This window comes from Vombatus ursinus, unplaced genomic scaffold (genome assembly GCF_900497805.2).
Source record: "Vombatus ursinus unplaced genomic scaffold, bare-nosed wombat genome assembly UNPS02014812.1, whole genome shotgun sequence".
In the NCBI taxonomy this organism is placed as follows: domain Eukaryota; kingdom Metazoa; phylum Chordata; class Mammalia; order Diprotodontia; family Vombatidae; genus Vombatus; species Vombatus ursinus.
The window spans coordinates 74,752,602-74,763,817 of NW_020954590.1; the positions used below are offsets into that span (position 1 = coordinate 74,752,602).

Genomic DNA, 11,216 nt, shown 5'->3' on the forward strand with positions numbered 1-11,216 from the left:
TTCTTCAGAAGTATTATTGTATTAAGAAAGATTTATCAACCTCTGTTTTTTTATATATTATGATATATTTTTATGATTTTATGATACATATGATAATGATTCTCATNTTCTTCAGAAGTATTATTGTATTAAGAAAGATTTATCAACCTCTGTTTTTTTATATATTATATTTTTATGATTTTATGATACATATGATAATGATTCTCATATATATATATACACATGAGATTCTTTTATAAAAGATCTATAACTTAAAACTCACACTAAATTTTTCACACACATTCTCATCAATTTGTCTACATCCTCAACCAGTATAAATGACAAGTCATCTATGTATTTTCAGTCTGTATGATTTTTTTGGTTATATTTTTCCATGGATTCGCTAAACAAAATAGCTTTGTATAGTTTACAACTAAAAACTTAAGCTATGTGCTTTACCAGGAAAACTGAGGTCAAAGAAAATAAGAAAAATCTTTGTACCTCCTAGAAATTTCAGGAGAGACTCCCTCCCATTTTTGGCAGTTATCAAAGATAAAAAAGAACTAAAAACACTGTAATTTGCATACATTCCTGAATTAGCTGGAAAAGTTAATATCTTATAGTTTCAAGACTCAATCTTTTCATCTTTTTGAACTGAGACCAAAAATGGAATCCCTCAAATATATATACTTATTTGTAATGTTTATCTGCATTCAAACCATATTTTGCATTTAACTGGCAATGAAAAGCTAAAATCAAAGCCAGATTTAACATCAACTCTTAGATTACAGCATCTACTACTGATAATGATGCAAGAGGAAGAAAGAAATCAGTTTAATTTCAAAGCCAAAATTAGTTCACAATACTAATTGAAAGTTGGATATATGGGATCTAGTAGAGATTCATTAATACTTTAATATGGAACATTAACACTTTATTATGGAACAAGATAATTTCTTACATTACTTAGTTCAAATGTATAATGCAGAAACGGCTCAGTGCAGTACATCAATAATACTGCAAGAAGGATTGCTAAGACAAAATGGTTATGAGTCATAAAGAAATCTCCAACGACGACACAATAATCATCATTACAATTTTAGGTCACCAGGCTCCTGAAATAATTGTTTTGTTTTTTAGTGAGGCAATTGGGGTTAAGTGACTTGCCCAAGGTCACACAGCTAGTACGTGTTAAGTGTTTGGTCTGGGGCTGTATTTGAACTCAGGTCCTCCTGACTTCAGGGCCAGTGCTCTACCCACTGCACCACCTAGCTGCCCCTCCTGAAATAACTGTTAACAGAACTATTTTACCTATTAGAAAATTTAATTTGTAATAAAGCTAAAAAGACCAACTATTCTTAGAATAGATACTATGATTTCTAATTACCTTGCTTTACATGATCCAATTGCTTAAATTTTTATATCGGATGATTGTCGTAACTACAATTGAGAAGAGGAGGGAATGCCTTTTTTATCCATTTACACCAAAAGTTGGAAAAATTAAACTTTCTTGATACAGTAGCTATAGACTGTGAACACTGAATAGTCTATATCTAGAAAATTATCAGTCTACCATATAACATATTTATGACTCAACCCAGGGAATTCTAACATCAAACCTCAATTACTACTGATGCAATCCAATACCATTCAGCCTCAAGTCCCTCAAAAGAAAACTTAAGAAATCTGTTCATCATTGCCCACATAAACTACCTTCAAAACTATAATGAAGTTCTCGCCTTACTTATCCTTTCTGTCTATACACAGTCTAAACAAATTTCCTCCAAATAAAACTTAATCTAAACTCTCTTCAGGGTCTCCATAATTAAATTAAAAGACTCTGTTTATTGACAAAATACAGCCAACATCATCACGTGATACGGAATTGGCTCCTGAATTATGAAGGTGACTAATGACTTTTGTCATTAGTACCTACAAGCACTCAAAAAGAAACATTAATATGGGAGAGTAAGCTGGATAAGAGTTGGGTGTACCTGTTAAGCTTTTTTTAACCTGGTTAAGGAAAGTCCACCTACCTTAAAACTTAATAAATACAATTAGTAGAACAGCAAATATTCCACCTGTTTTTCCTAAACCTTTAATACATGCTGAAGTCAACATAAGGATAGGAACTGGACCCGTGACTTCATTTGTATGAAGAATTCCTGGATGAGAAAAACACCCATAATTCATAATTTTAGAGATGCCTAGAGTAGGGTGTCCTGAGTATAGGCAGAACTAGATTAAAATGCAATTAGGAAATATTTAAACAAAATTAAAATACATAGAACATAGATAATGTTAATGTGTGGTTTTCTAAGTCAATGAACAGCCCACAAAGTACTGTTTAGTGGTCTGATTTGAGTCTGACACCACTGGCCTAGAGCACTGAGATGCTACATGACATGCCTTAAGATCACATAGTCAATGTGTGTCAAGAGGTGAAATTCAGATCTTCCTAGCTCTCTACAGTGCCTCTCTTCAACATGCTTATTAAAATACTTTTTGGTCTGGTCCTATGATTTCATCTGTCTAGGGAATTTTCCCATTATTAGTTTTAGATAGGTGCTTATGACACTGGGAATTTACCCAGGACTACAGAGCTAGCATTAATTAGAAGGAACACTTGAATCCAGGTCTTCCTGACTACCTTGCATCCACAACAGTACATGGCTTTGCACCATACATAGTTGAAAGCAGAAGGTAAGAGTCTTTACTTCAATGTGAAATTTAAAGACCTGTTAAAAATACAAGTGTCTAGTTACAGTTCTTCGAACATTGATTCACAAATTTTTTCTACCTCAATCATATATGCAAGTGTTCAAGAGACTTTTATTCAAGGGCAGATAATCCACCTTTTTGACCAGTCAGACCCTTTACTTCTTCTTCATTGCAGTTGTTGACTGTGGCACTTATACAGGATACAAAGGAGAAGATGACAAAGCCAAATCAGTTCATTTTTTTCCCAACGGTTCTCAATTGCTTGATACTTGTTGGCAAAGACTGAAATTATTGCATAAAAAGAGATTGCAGAATTATTAATGGATTTTTAGCTGTACTATCCCAGCATCTAAAGGATAATTAAAAATTGGATATATCATTTCTCACTTCAGACAACTGGCAAACAGGATTCCCTACACTTAGTCATTTAAAAATCACTCATCTTAAGAACTGAATAAACTGTATTATATAGGTGCACTTACTAATTATATGTAACAAGATGTATTAGACACAATAAATTAAAAAAAAAAGTTTGAGGAGTTCATTCTGTAAAGTCCAGGGAATAATCAGTAGAAGTTATAAAACAGGAAAATTTTGTTTTTATTTAAGGAAAAACTTCCCCCAAATTAGAGCTATCCGAAAGTGGAATGGACTTCCTTGGAAGGATGTTGCTTACTAGAGGGTCATAAGATCAGACTGAGAACTGGAAAATACCTTGGAGGTCAGAATTCAATCGCCTCATTTCCAAGTTGAGGAAACTGAGGAACACAGAGGTTAACAATGACTGTCTCAGGAAGGATTTGAAACAAATTCAAACTACCAGTTGTCTGTCATTCTAAGAGAATTTTCATTCAGGTATGGGTTGAATTAGATGGCTTCTGAGGTCTCTTCTCTATTCTTTGATTCCATGAAAATTTATTATGGTTTAGAAAAAAGGACATCCCAGAACTGGGAAGGAGCAATAGTTAGAAGAATTGGGAAGGAGCAACAGTTAGAAAAGTGGCCCCAAAGCACTTTCACTAACACCACCCAATAAGCATTTCAGAGTTTTCTATTCACTTTACCAGAAGAATTTTTTTCTACAGAAATACAGCTCCAATTTTATAATCAAAATCAAAGGCAAAATAAGATTCATTTCACAAACACCTTACCTGTAACTTAGCTATTCTGAAAATCAGAGAATACCTCAACTTATCATATCTCTAACTAAACTTTTGTTTGGAATACTTACTGCAAAGAATAACATATGGCAAACTCTGTATTTTTAAAAGTAAAAATTTTACCAGGTGCAAACTCTTCCAGAGCAGAAGTATGTGTTTTGCAGACCCCAAATACACTAAGGAATTTTAAGAGACCCTTTGGTTAGGATTTATGGAAGATACCATCAAGAGTAACACAAGGGAAAAGAAAATAAATTAAATTAAAAAAAGAGTAACACAGGGGTATTGGATAGAGTACTGTGATCGGATCTCAGATTCACTGAGGTATTAAAGAGGTCTTCAGATTTCTTTTTCTTCCTCAGGTCTTCAGATTTTAAAGAACCAAAAAAGACAAACTGCATTAAGATAACCCCACACAAAAATAATTTAATTCTGCTATCAGAAGAAGGGATTCACAATATGTACTATCATGACTGAGCAATCAAGCATCATAAGACCTAATTTAGAGAACAAAATAAATGTAACAGAAAGGCTTCATCAGTCACTGATACATGGCTCAAGTAATCTGCCCTAAGTCAAAAGAAAAATAGTACAAATGTTTAACTAGAATACAGACATGAAAGTATAACTAATGTCACCTATTTTTTTAATTTCAGAAAGAATTTTATACATCAGCATTTAAGTTTATAAACCCCAATCCAATTTATTCCTAAAATGTTTTTATTTCACAGAACTAAAGAACTTTAGTTTGGACTAGTCTCTCAAAGGTGCCTTCCTGCTTCATTCATTTCCTATTTATGTTTTTTGACATTTGCCTACATAGTATGATTTTAAGGGGGAAAAATGATACAGTAGAATTTTGTTGGCCATCAGTATGTGTCTAGGTCTACACAAAGGCATTTATAGTGCACTTGTGTAAAGAATATAGCACTAAAACTTATAGGAAAAAAAAAACAAAAGAAATATAAAACAAAAAATGTTTACCTGAGGGAGCTTTAAATTGCCTTGAGTAAAGTATTCACAGGAAAAGGATATCACAAATATAAATTAACAGATAGAAACTTAATATAGCAGCTAAGCAGTATTAAACAGTCAACCAGAAAAAGAAAAAAAAAGCACCTTTAAATGCCATAAATTAGGGGAAAACAGAAGTGGACTTTTCTAAGTCAAATATATCATCAAATTCTTTAAGTCTTAACATTTTCACCTTTGGGTGTTTTAATCAGACAGATGGAAAGGACCTCAGAAACAATGTAGTCCAGTCCACAATAAGAATCCCCTCTACAACATGTATGACAAGTGATCATTACCCAAACACCTGGGGGTGGGGGGAATCCCCCCCCCCAAGCAATATTACTTGGAGGATAAGGAATTGGACTTGGAATCAGAAAGACCTTGGTTCAAATCTTGCCACGGTGTGACCCTGGTGAAGTCAATGAACTATGCCTCAATTTACTCATCTGTAAATTAAGGTGGTTGGATTTGATGGCCTCTATGTTCCTATAACCTAAGTTGCCATTCCATTTTTTTTTTTAAATAAACGAATTCTAGTCAGAGTAATGCCATGTATTTCTCCCTTTCTCTTCTTCCTTCATTCTTGATTTGGGGGAAAAAAAATCATTCCACCTAGAGACAGGAACAATTAGAAGCAAAACTTGTAAAGTTAAAAACGAACTTCATAGAAAGTGAACGAAGACACGTAGTGCCAACTATGGAAAGTTTCCTGAAATTTCAAGCCAGTATAGTAAAGTATAGGCAAAAAAGAAAGACTCCTTTCCTCATACACATGTGACATTTCATTAACTACCACAGCAGTAATCCCAATGTTGATCTGGAAAGAACAGATTATCACCCTCCAGATATTGTGACTGAGATTAAGGGAGGGTGGGAGGTTAGAGCATTAATTGTTAACATTTGGAAAATGTCACCTAAGCTGTTCGGTAGGGACAAAAAAAAGCTCATCACGAGCTCTAGAGTAGTTAGAAAAGTTCACAACATATCAATTATAACAATGGCTTGCAGTTTATACATCTTTCATCTAATATAAGCTTTTCTGGGCAAAAGTCGATAAAATTATTTTCCTCTGTATTATGAAAAAAAGGATTTAATCAGTGAATTTATCTACAAGTCTGTAACTTGCCCTTATTTATAAAATCAATCAATAAACATTTATTACGTGCTTACTTTGCATCAGGCACTAGGCCTCTGAATACACGAGCTACATCTCGTTTACAGAGACATTACGCAGCGTAGTAGGAATTTTTCGCCTGGGTTCACCAACTTTTTTTTTTTAAATACGATTATATTTAAATCTAAATGGTTTACCCATGTACTTCAGAAGGAAATAATATCCTTTATACTTATGTACTGTACTTGCTATTGAAGCAGTATTATGAGAAAGGGGCTGTCCTCAAGCTGCCCAGGGTGTCACACAAAAAAACCAAAAAAAAACCCAAAACCCTGATATAAGAGGAAAAGGGGGAGGGAAATGGGGAGAGGGAGATAGAGTGTGTGTTACTGTGTGAGTGTGAGAGAGTGTGTGTGTACGTACACACGAGCCTCCCAATTTCCCCGGGCTCTCGCCGGAGAAGAGATAAAAAAGACCTTTTTCACTCCCAGCGCGGCCGCCGGAATCACGACTTGGCTTTCCTCGGCCCCAAGCCCTCACACACGCACGTCCCTCCGTTTCTCCGTTTCTCCCGCTCCTCGGCGCCCCCCTCCCCCGGCCTCGTTTCCCCTCGTAAGTAAAACTTGGGAGCGGCCCGCAGCCCCGCTCGTAGCGCGCTCCCCCGAGCCGCGGGGGAGGGGTCGGGGGCGGGCGCCTTCACGTGCCGCCGCACGGCAGCCCCGGCTTCTTCGCGCTCGGCCCGGCTTCACCTCGCCCAGATGGAGACTCCGGGCTCGGGCTCCCCCTGACCCGCCCCCCCCTGCCCAGGCCCGGAGCTGCTCGTGCTTCCCAGCGTCCCCCAGGAGCGGGGCAGCCCATTGCGCTGCGCTTCCCCCCCCCAGCCCCGGGGCTTGGAGCGCGAGGCCCCGACGGGGGCCCCAGCGGAGGCTGGAACGGCTTGCCCTCCCCACCCCCCAGCCCCGGGGCCGCCTCAGCGCGAGCCGGCCTGGATGTCGGAGCGCGCGCTACCTCACGCCGGTCCCGCCCGGCGCTCGGGCCCCGCGCCCCGCGCGCCTCGCTCACCGCGTTCTTCTTCTGCACCATCTTATCCATCTTCTTGGCGATGCGAATGATTTCGTCCTCCATGGCTCCGGCGGGTTTTGCAACCCCACCCCCCCCACACCCCGTGGGGACGGGACGCGGGAGAAGCGGGGGCAAAAGGGCGATGTCAAAAGAGCGGGCGCGGGAGAGACGAGTAGGAGTCCCAGAACAAGTGACAAAAAGAAGAGCCACACAACGAGAACCAAGGCCCAGGCCCCTTCAGCAACAAATAAAGACCGGGCGTCGGCGACTGCTCCTCCCAGGCGCAGACAGCCTCAATCAACTCATTGGCGGCGCCGGGCAGGCAGCACGAATCAACCCCCGATAACCGAAGAGAAGGCGGGTCTAAGGCGCGATCAAAAGGCGGAAGTGGTTCCAGCTCGGCCTGGCTGGGTGCAGGGGGCTGACGGCCTTGGGAATAACCCGCCTAAAAGGCCAACCAGAAAGCCCGGACTTTGCCGGCGAAGTCTTTAGACAAAGTGACCGGGTGGGGTGGGAGGCTTGGAAAAAAAGGGAGGGAGCGTGAAAGCCTAGTCCGCTCCGAGCCTCACCGGCGCCACCCTCGTTCAGGACTTCAATTCCCGCCTGAACTTAAAGAATCGCTCTCCTCCGAGTCCCCTCGTCGCGCCCTCTTCGCTGCTTTTGATGCCCACAGCCCCGTGCTTCTGAACAAAGTTAATAATCTTTCCCTCCAAAACTGATTCTCCAGACTTTCTCTAGATTCCCTCAAGGCTAGCAGAGGCAGCCCTCCACAATCTGGCGCCCCCGCCCACTTTTCCAGCGCTTTTTCCATGTTTCTTCCCATGTTACTCATTCTGTGTCCCAGCCGAACAAGTCTACTACCTGTTCCCCAATGGCGATCTCCTTCGCCCACTTTGGGATGCGAAGTTGCATCCAAAACGTTTTGTGAAAGTTGCGCTGCCCCCGCCCCACCCCCGTGGTGGTAATGCACGCCCCCTCCTCGCCAGTCTTGGAATTCATAGCTTCCCTTCAACCAACCAACAAGTACCTATCTAGGAATATAAAGACAAATATCAATATGCATTTTTAAATACTTACAAAGTAAACAAGAGGAAATATGCCGGGGGAGGAAGGCACAAGCAAGCTGGAAGCATCAGAAAAGGCCTTATTTAGAACTTGGTACCCGAGCCGAGCCTTAGAAAAGACGATTAGAGGGCGAGATCCCAGATAGGAAGACAGCCTATTCAAAGGCACTGAGAAGAGGGAGTGTCTCCAATGTGAGCAAGAGCAAGGTCTATTTGGGTGGACCATAGATACCTTGGACTTTTTGTCCTGATCTGTGTGAGAAGAGGAGTTATGTATAAGATTGGAAATGTAAACCGGAGCCAAGTTGTAAACAGCTTCAAATGCAAAATAATAATAATAATAATTTTTGATCCTAAAGGAAATAGGGAACCACTGGAGTTTATTGAGTAGAGAAGGGATATTGTCAGATCTGAGCTTTAGGAAAACCTCTTTGGCAGCTGTGTTAAGATGTATTGGAGTCAAGAGAGACCAGATACAGGGAGACCAATTAGGAGGTTATTGCAATAGTACTTTACAGAAGTGATTAAGGACTGCAGTAGAGTAGCAGCTCTTCCTTTCCCTCCACCCCTTATCCCCCAGTAGAGAGGAAAGAGATTTGAAACATCTTGTGGATATCTTGTGGGAGTAGAAGAAGCGTAGGCAATTAATTGGATATCTGGGATGAAGATGACACCATTTCTAATCTGAAAGGATGACAAAAATAAGTTTGGAAGAAGGATGAGTTTTGGGGAAAAGACAATTCTACTTTGGACTTGTTGAATTGGAGATGCCTACAGTTGAGTTTGAAATGTCTTGCTGGCAGATAGTGATAAAGAATTGGAATTCAAAAGAGACTAAGGATGGATCAACAGAGATAAAGCCATAGGAGAGGATGAGGTCACCAAGAGTGTAGAGAAGGGGAACCAGACTCCCACAGACAGCCAGTGTAAGATGACCATTTGGCTCAGGTGTTCTAAAAAAAAAAAAAGTCTTATTCCTTTACTTAATGCTCTTTCAAAAAAAAAAAGTCTTATTCCTTTACTTAATGCTCTTTCAAAAATATTTTTAGTCATGTGTACATAGTATCACAACAGAATGTAAGGTCAAGGGCAGAGTTTTCTGGCTTGTTTGGGTTCTTTGTCTTTGTACCCTCATTACCTTGCCATATTGTCCACACCTGTGATTTCATGGTGTATGTAATACTTTTGTGAGAAAACTTCCTTTACCAATGCAGAACAACTCATCTGAAATTTTAAAAAAAAATCTTGAGATTCTTTTAACCTGAGATCACTGAGAAGTCACTTGTCCAGAATTGTGCAGCCATTATCTGGCTGAGGCAGAACCTAAACTTAGGTCTCACCCACTCTGAAACCATCCACCTATACCATACTGCACACCACACCAGCTTCCTCTGCCTTTTAAATAGGTTTTTAAACCTTAGTTGAATTTCACCCATTTTCACATCTGATACCACCTTTTACCTTTCTTCTCTATTCAAAATTTTTACTCTTCATTGTCTCTCCAGTGATATTCAATAAATGGGGAGAGGACTGTTTGGGGAAAATGATTCCATATGATAGATTGTGAATCTCTAAAACCTCTAAGACAGATATGCAACAAGAAGCATAATTTTATTCTCTCCTTTGCATTCTTCCTACCTTAAAAGCCACAGAAACTCTGAGGAAGAGTTCTGAAAAGCAGTGAAGGTATTAAAAGTGTGTGTGTGTGTGTGTGTGTATACATACATGTTTACTTTTTACTTTGAGCCTACAGAACCAATTTATACTTCTTCAACTACTCTTATCAATATTCCTAACATTCATGAAAGCCTTGGAGGAAATTATGGGGAAAAGAAAAAAAAATTTTTTTTAAATGCTGGAAAAAGGAAACAAAAATGGAAAAAGGTATATAAGAAAATACAAAACTGTATGTTTTCAGACCAAAAATTGTTAGAATCTTATCTGCAATGTTATAATTAAAGTTAATAAGAAAACATGATTTATTTTGCAGACAACTTTGTTAAAACATGTAAGTGAACAAAGTATACATGTTAAAAAGAATTAAAATATATTAGAATTTTTCATTGTGGACTTTAAAAAAGGCATACAATATTTTTGTAGACAGAAGCCATGATTTAGCAAATAGAAAAAAAATGATCCAACAAAACATATATAGGAATAAGGAATCGATCTATGATTTGATTGCTGTAAGAAGCTCCTCTGCTGCAGAATATCCATTACCAATTCAGATATTCAACTTACATTATTAGAAAGTCACTTGCACTGAGTGGCCAATAAGCCAGTTAAGTATCAGAGGTAGAAACTGAATGCAAATCTTCTTTCCAAGGCCAGCCCTATCTCCTACACCATGCATTGTTTTCAATTTCCCCATCACTAACGAAGTATGAGAAAAAAGTAGAAAACAAAAATATAGATCCTTGTAAAATTCTAGATTGAGTTATTAAACATTTGGCTTGTGAATACTAGCAAATATGTAGGGCTTATTAGAAACCAGCATAAAAATAAATGATAGATGAAAAAAAAATTTTTTAAATAACATCACTAGATACAAGAATAAGATGCTATATAAATAGATAGATAGATGAGAATTTGATGTTTTTTCTTAAATCCTTATGGACGGGATGATAAAATGTGGGTTAGATGAAATGGGTAGAATTCACAGAAAACTAAACATTTATATAGAGAGTGTTTTGTCAGTAGATCAATGACAAATCCCAAGTGAGATCTTTAGTGGCTCTTTACCTAATTCTGTTCTGGTACAAAATTTTTAGCAATCACTTGGATGAAGATATAGAAGGCATGGTTATCAAATCTCCTGATGACACAAATTTGAGAGGATAGCTAATACAATAAAAAGCAGAAAATAAGATTCAAAATTCTAGTATACTGTAGTGATAGGCCCAAACTAACAAGAAAACAATAATAATAACTGTTAAAGCCTTATGTTTTAGTTCACAAAACCAATTCTACAACAAACTTGGTAGCATGGAATTTTTATCTGATCACAAGTTCTATATGGGGTTAGCAGTGTGATAGATATAGGATCTGTGATTTCAATGGGAGAGCAAACTCCCAGGGGAAGTAAACTTCCTCTACAATGAA

At 38.6% G+C, this 11,216-nt stretch overlaps 1 protein-coding gene across 2 annotated transcripts in view; it reads right to left on the bottom strand.

Moving 5' to 3' along the window:
• LOC114054260 (transcription elongation factor A protein 1) overlaps positions 1-8,355 on the bottom strand; it is a 37,726-nt gene extending 29,371 nt beyond the window's left edge. The window contains exon 1 of one of the 2 annotated variants that reach the window (XM_027877441.1): positions 8,128-8,355. In XM_027877441.1, coding sequence (XP_027733242.1) covers positions 8,128-8,340 — 213 coding nt within the window. In that variant the 5' untranslated portion in view covers positions 8,341-8,355. Of the gene's footprint in view, positions 1-7,050; positions 7,341-8,127 lie in introns of those variants that run through there. The other variant, XM_027877442.1, reaches the window with a different exon arrangement.
• Positions 8,356-11,216: the final 2,861 nt, after the last annotated feature.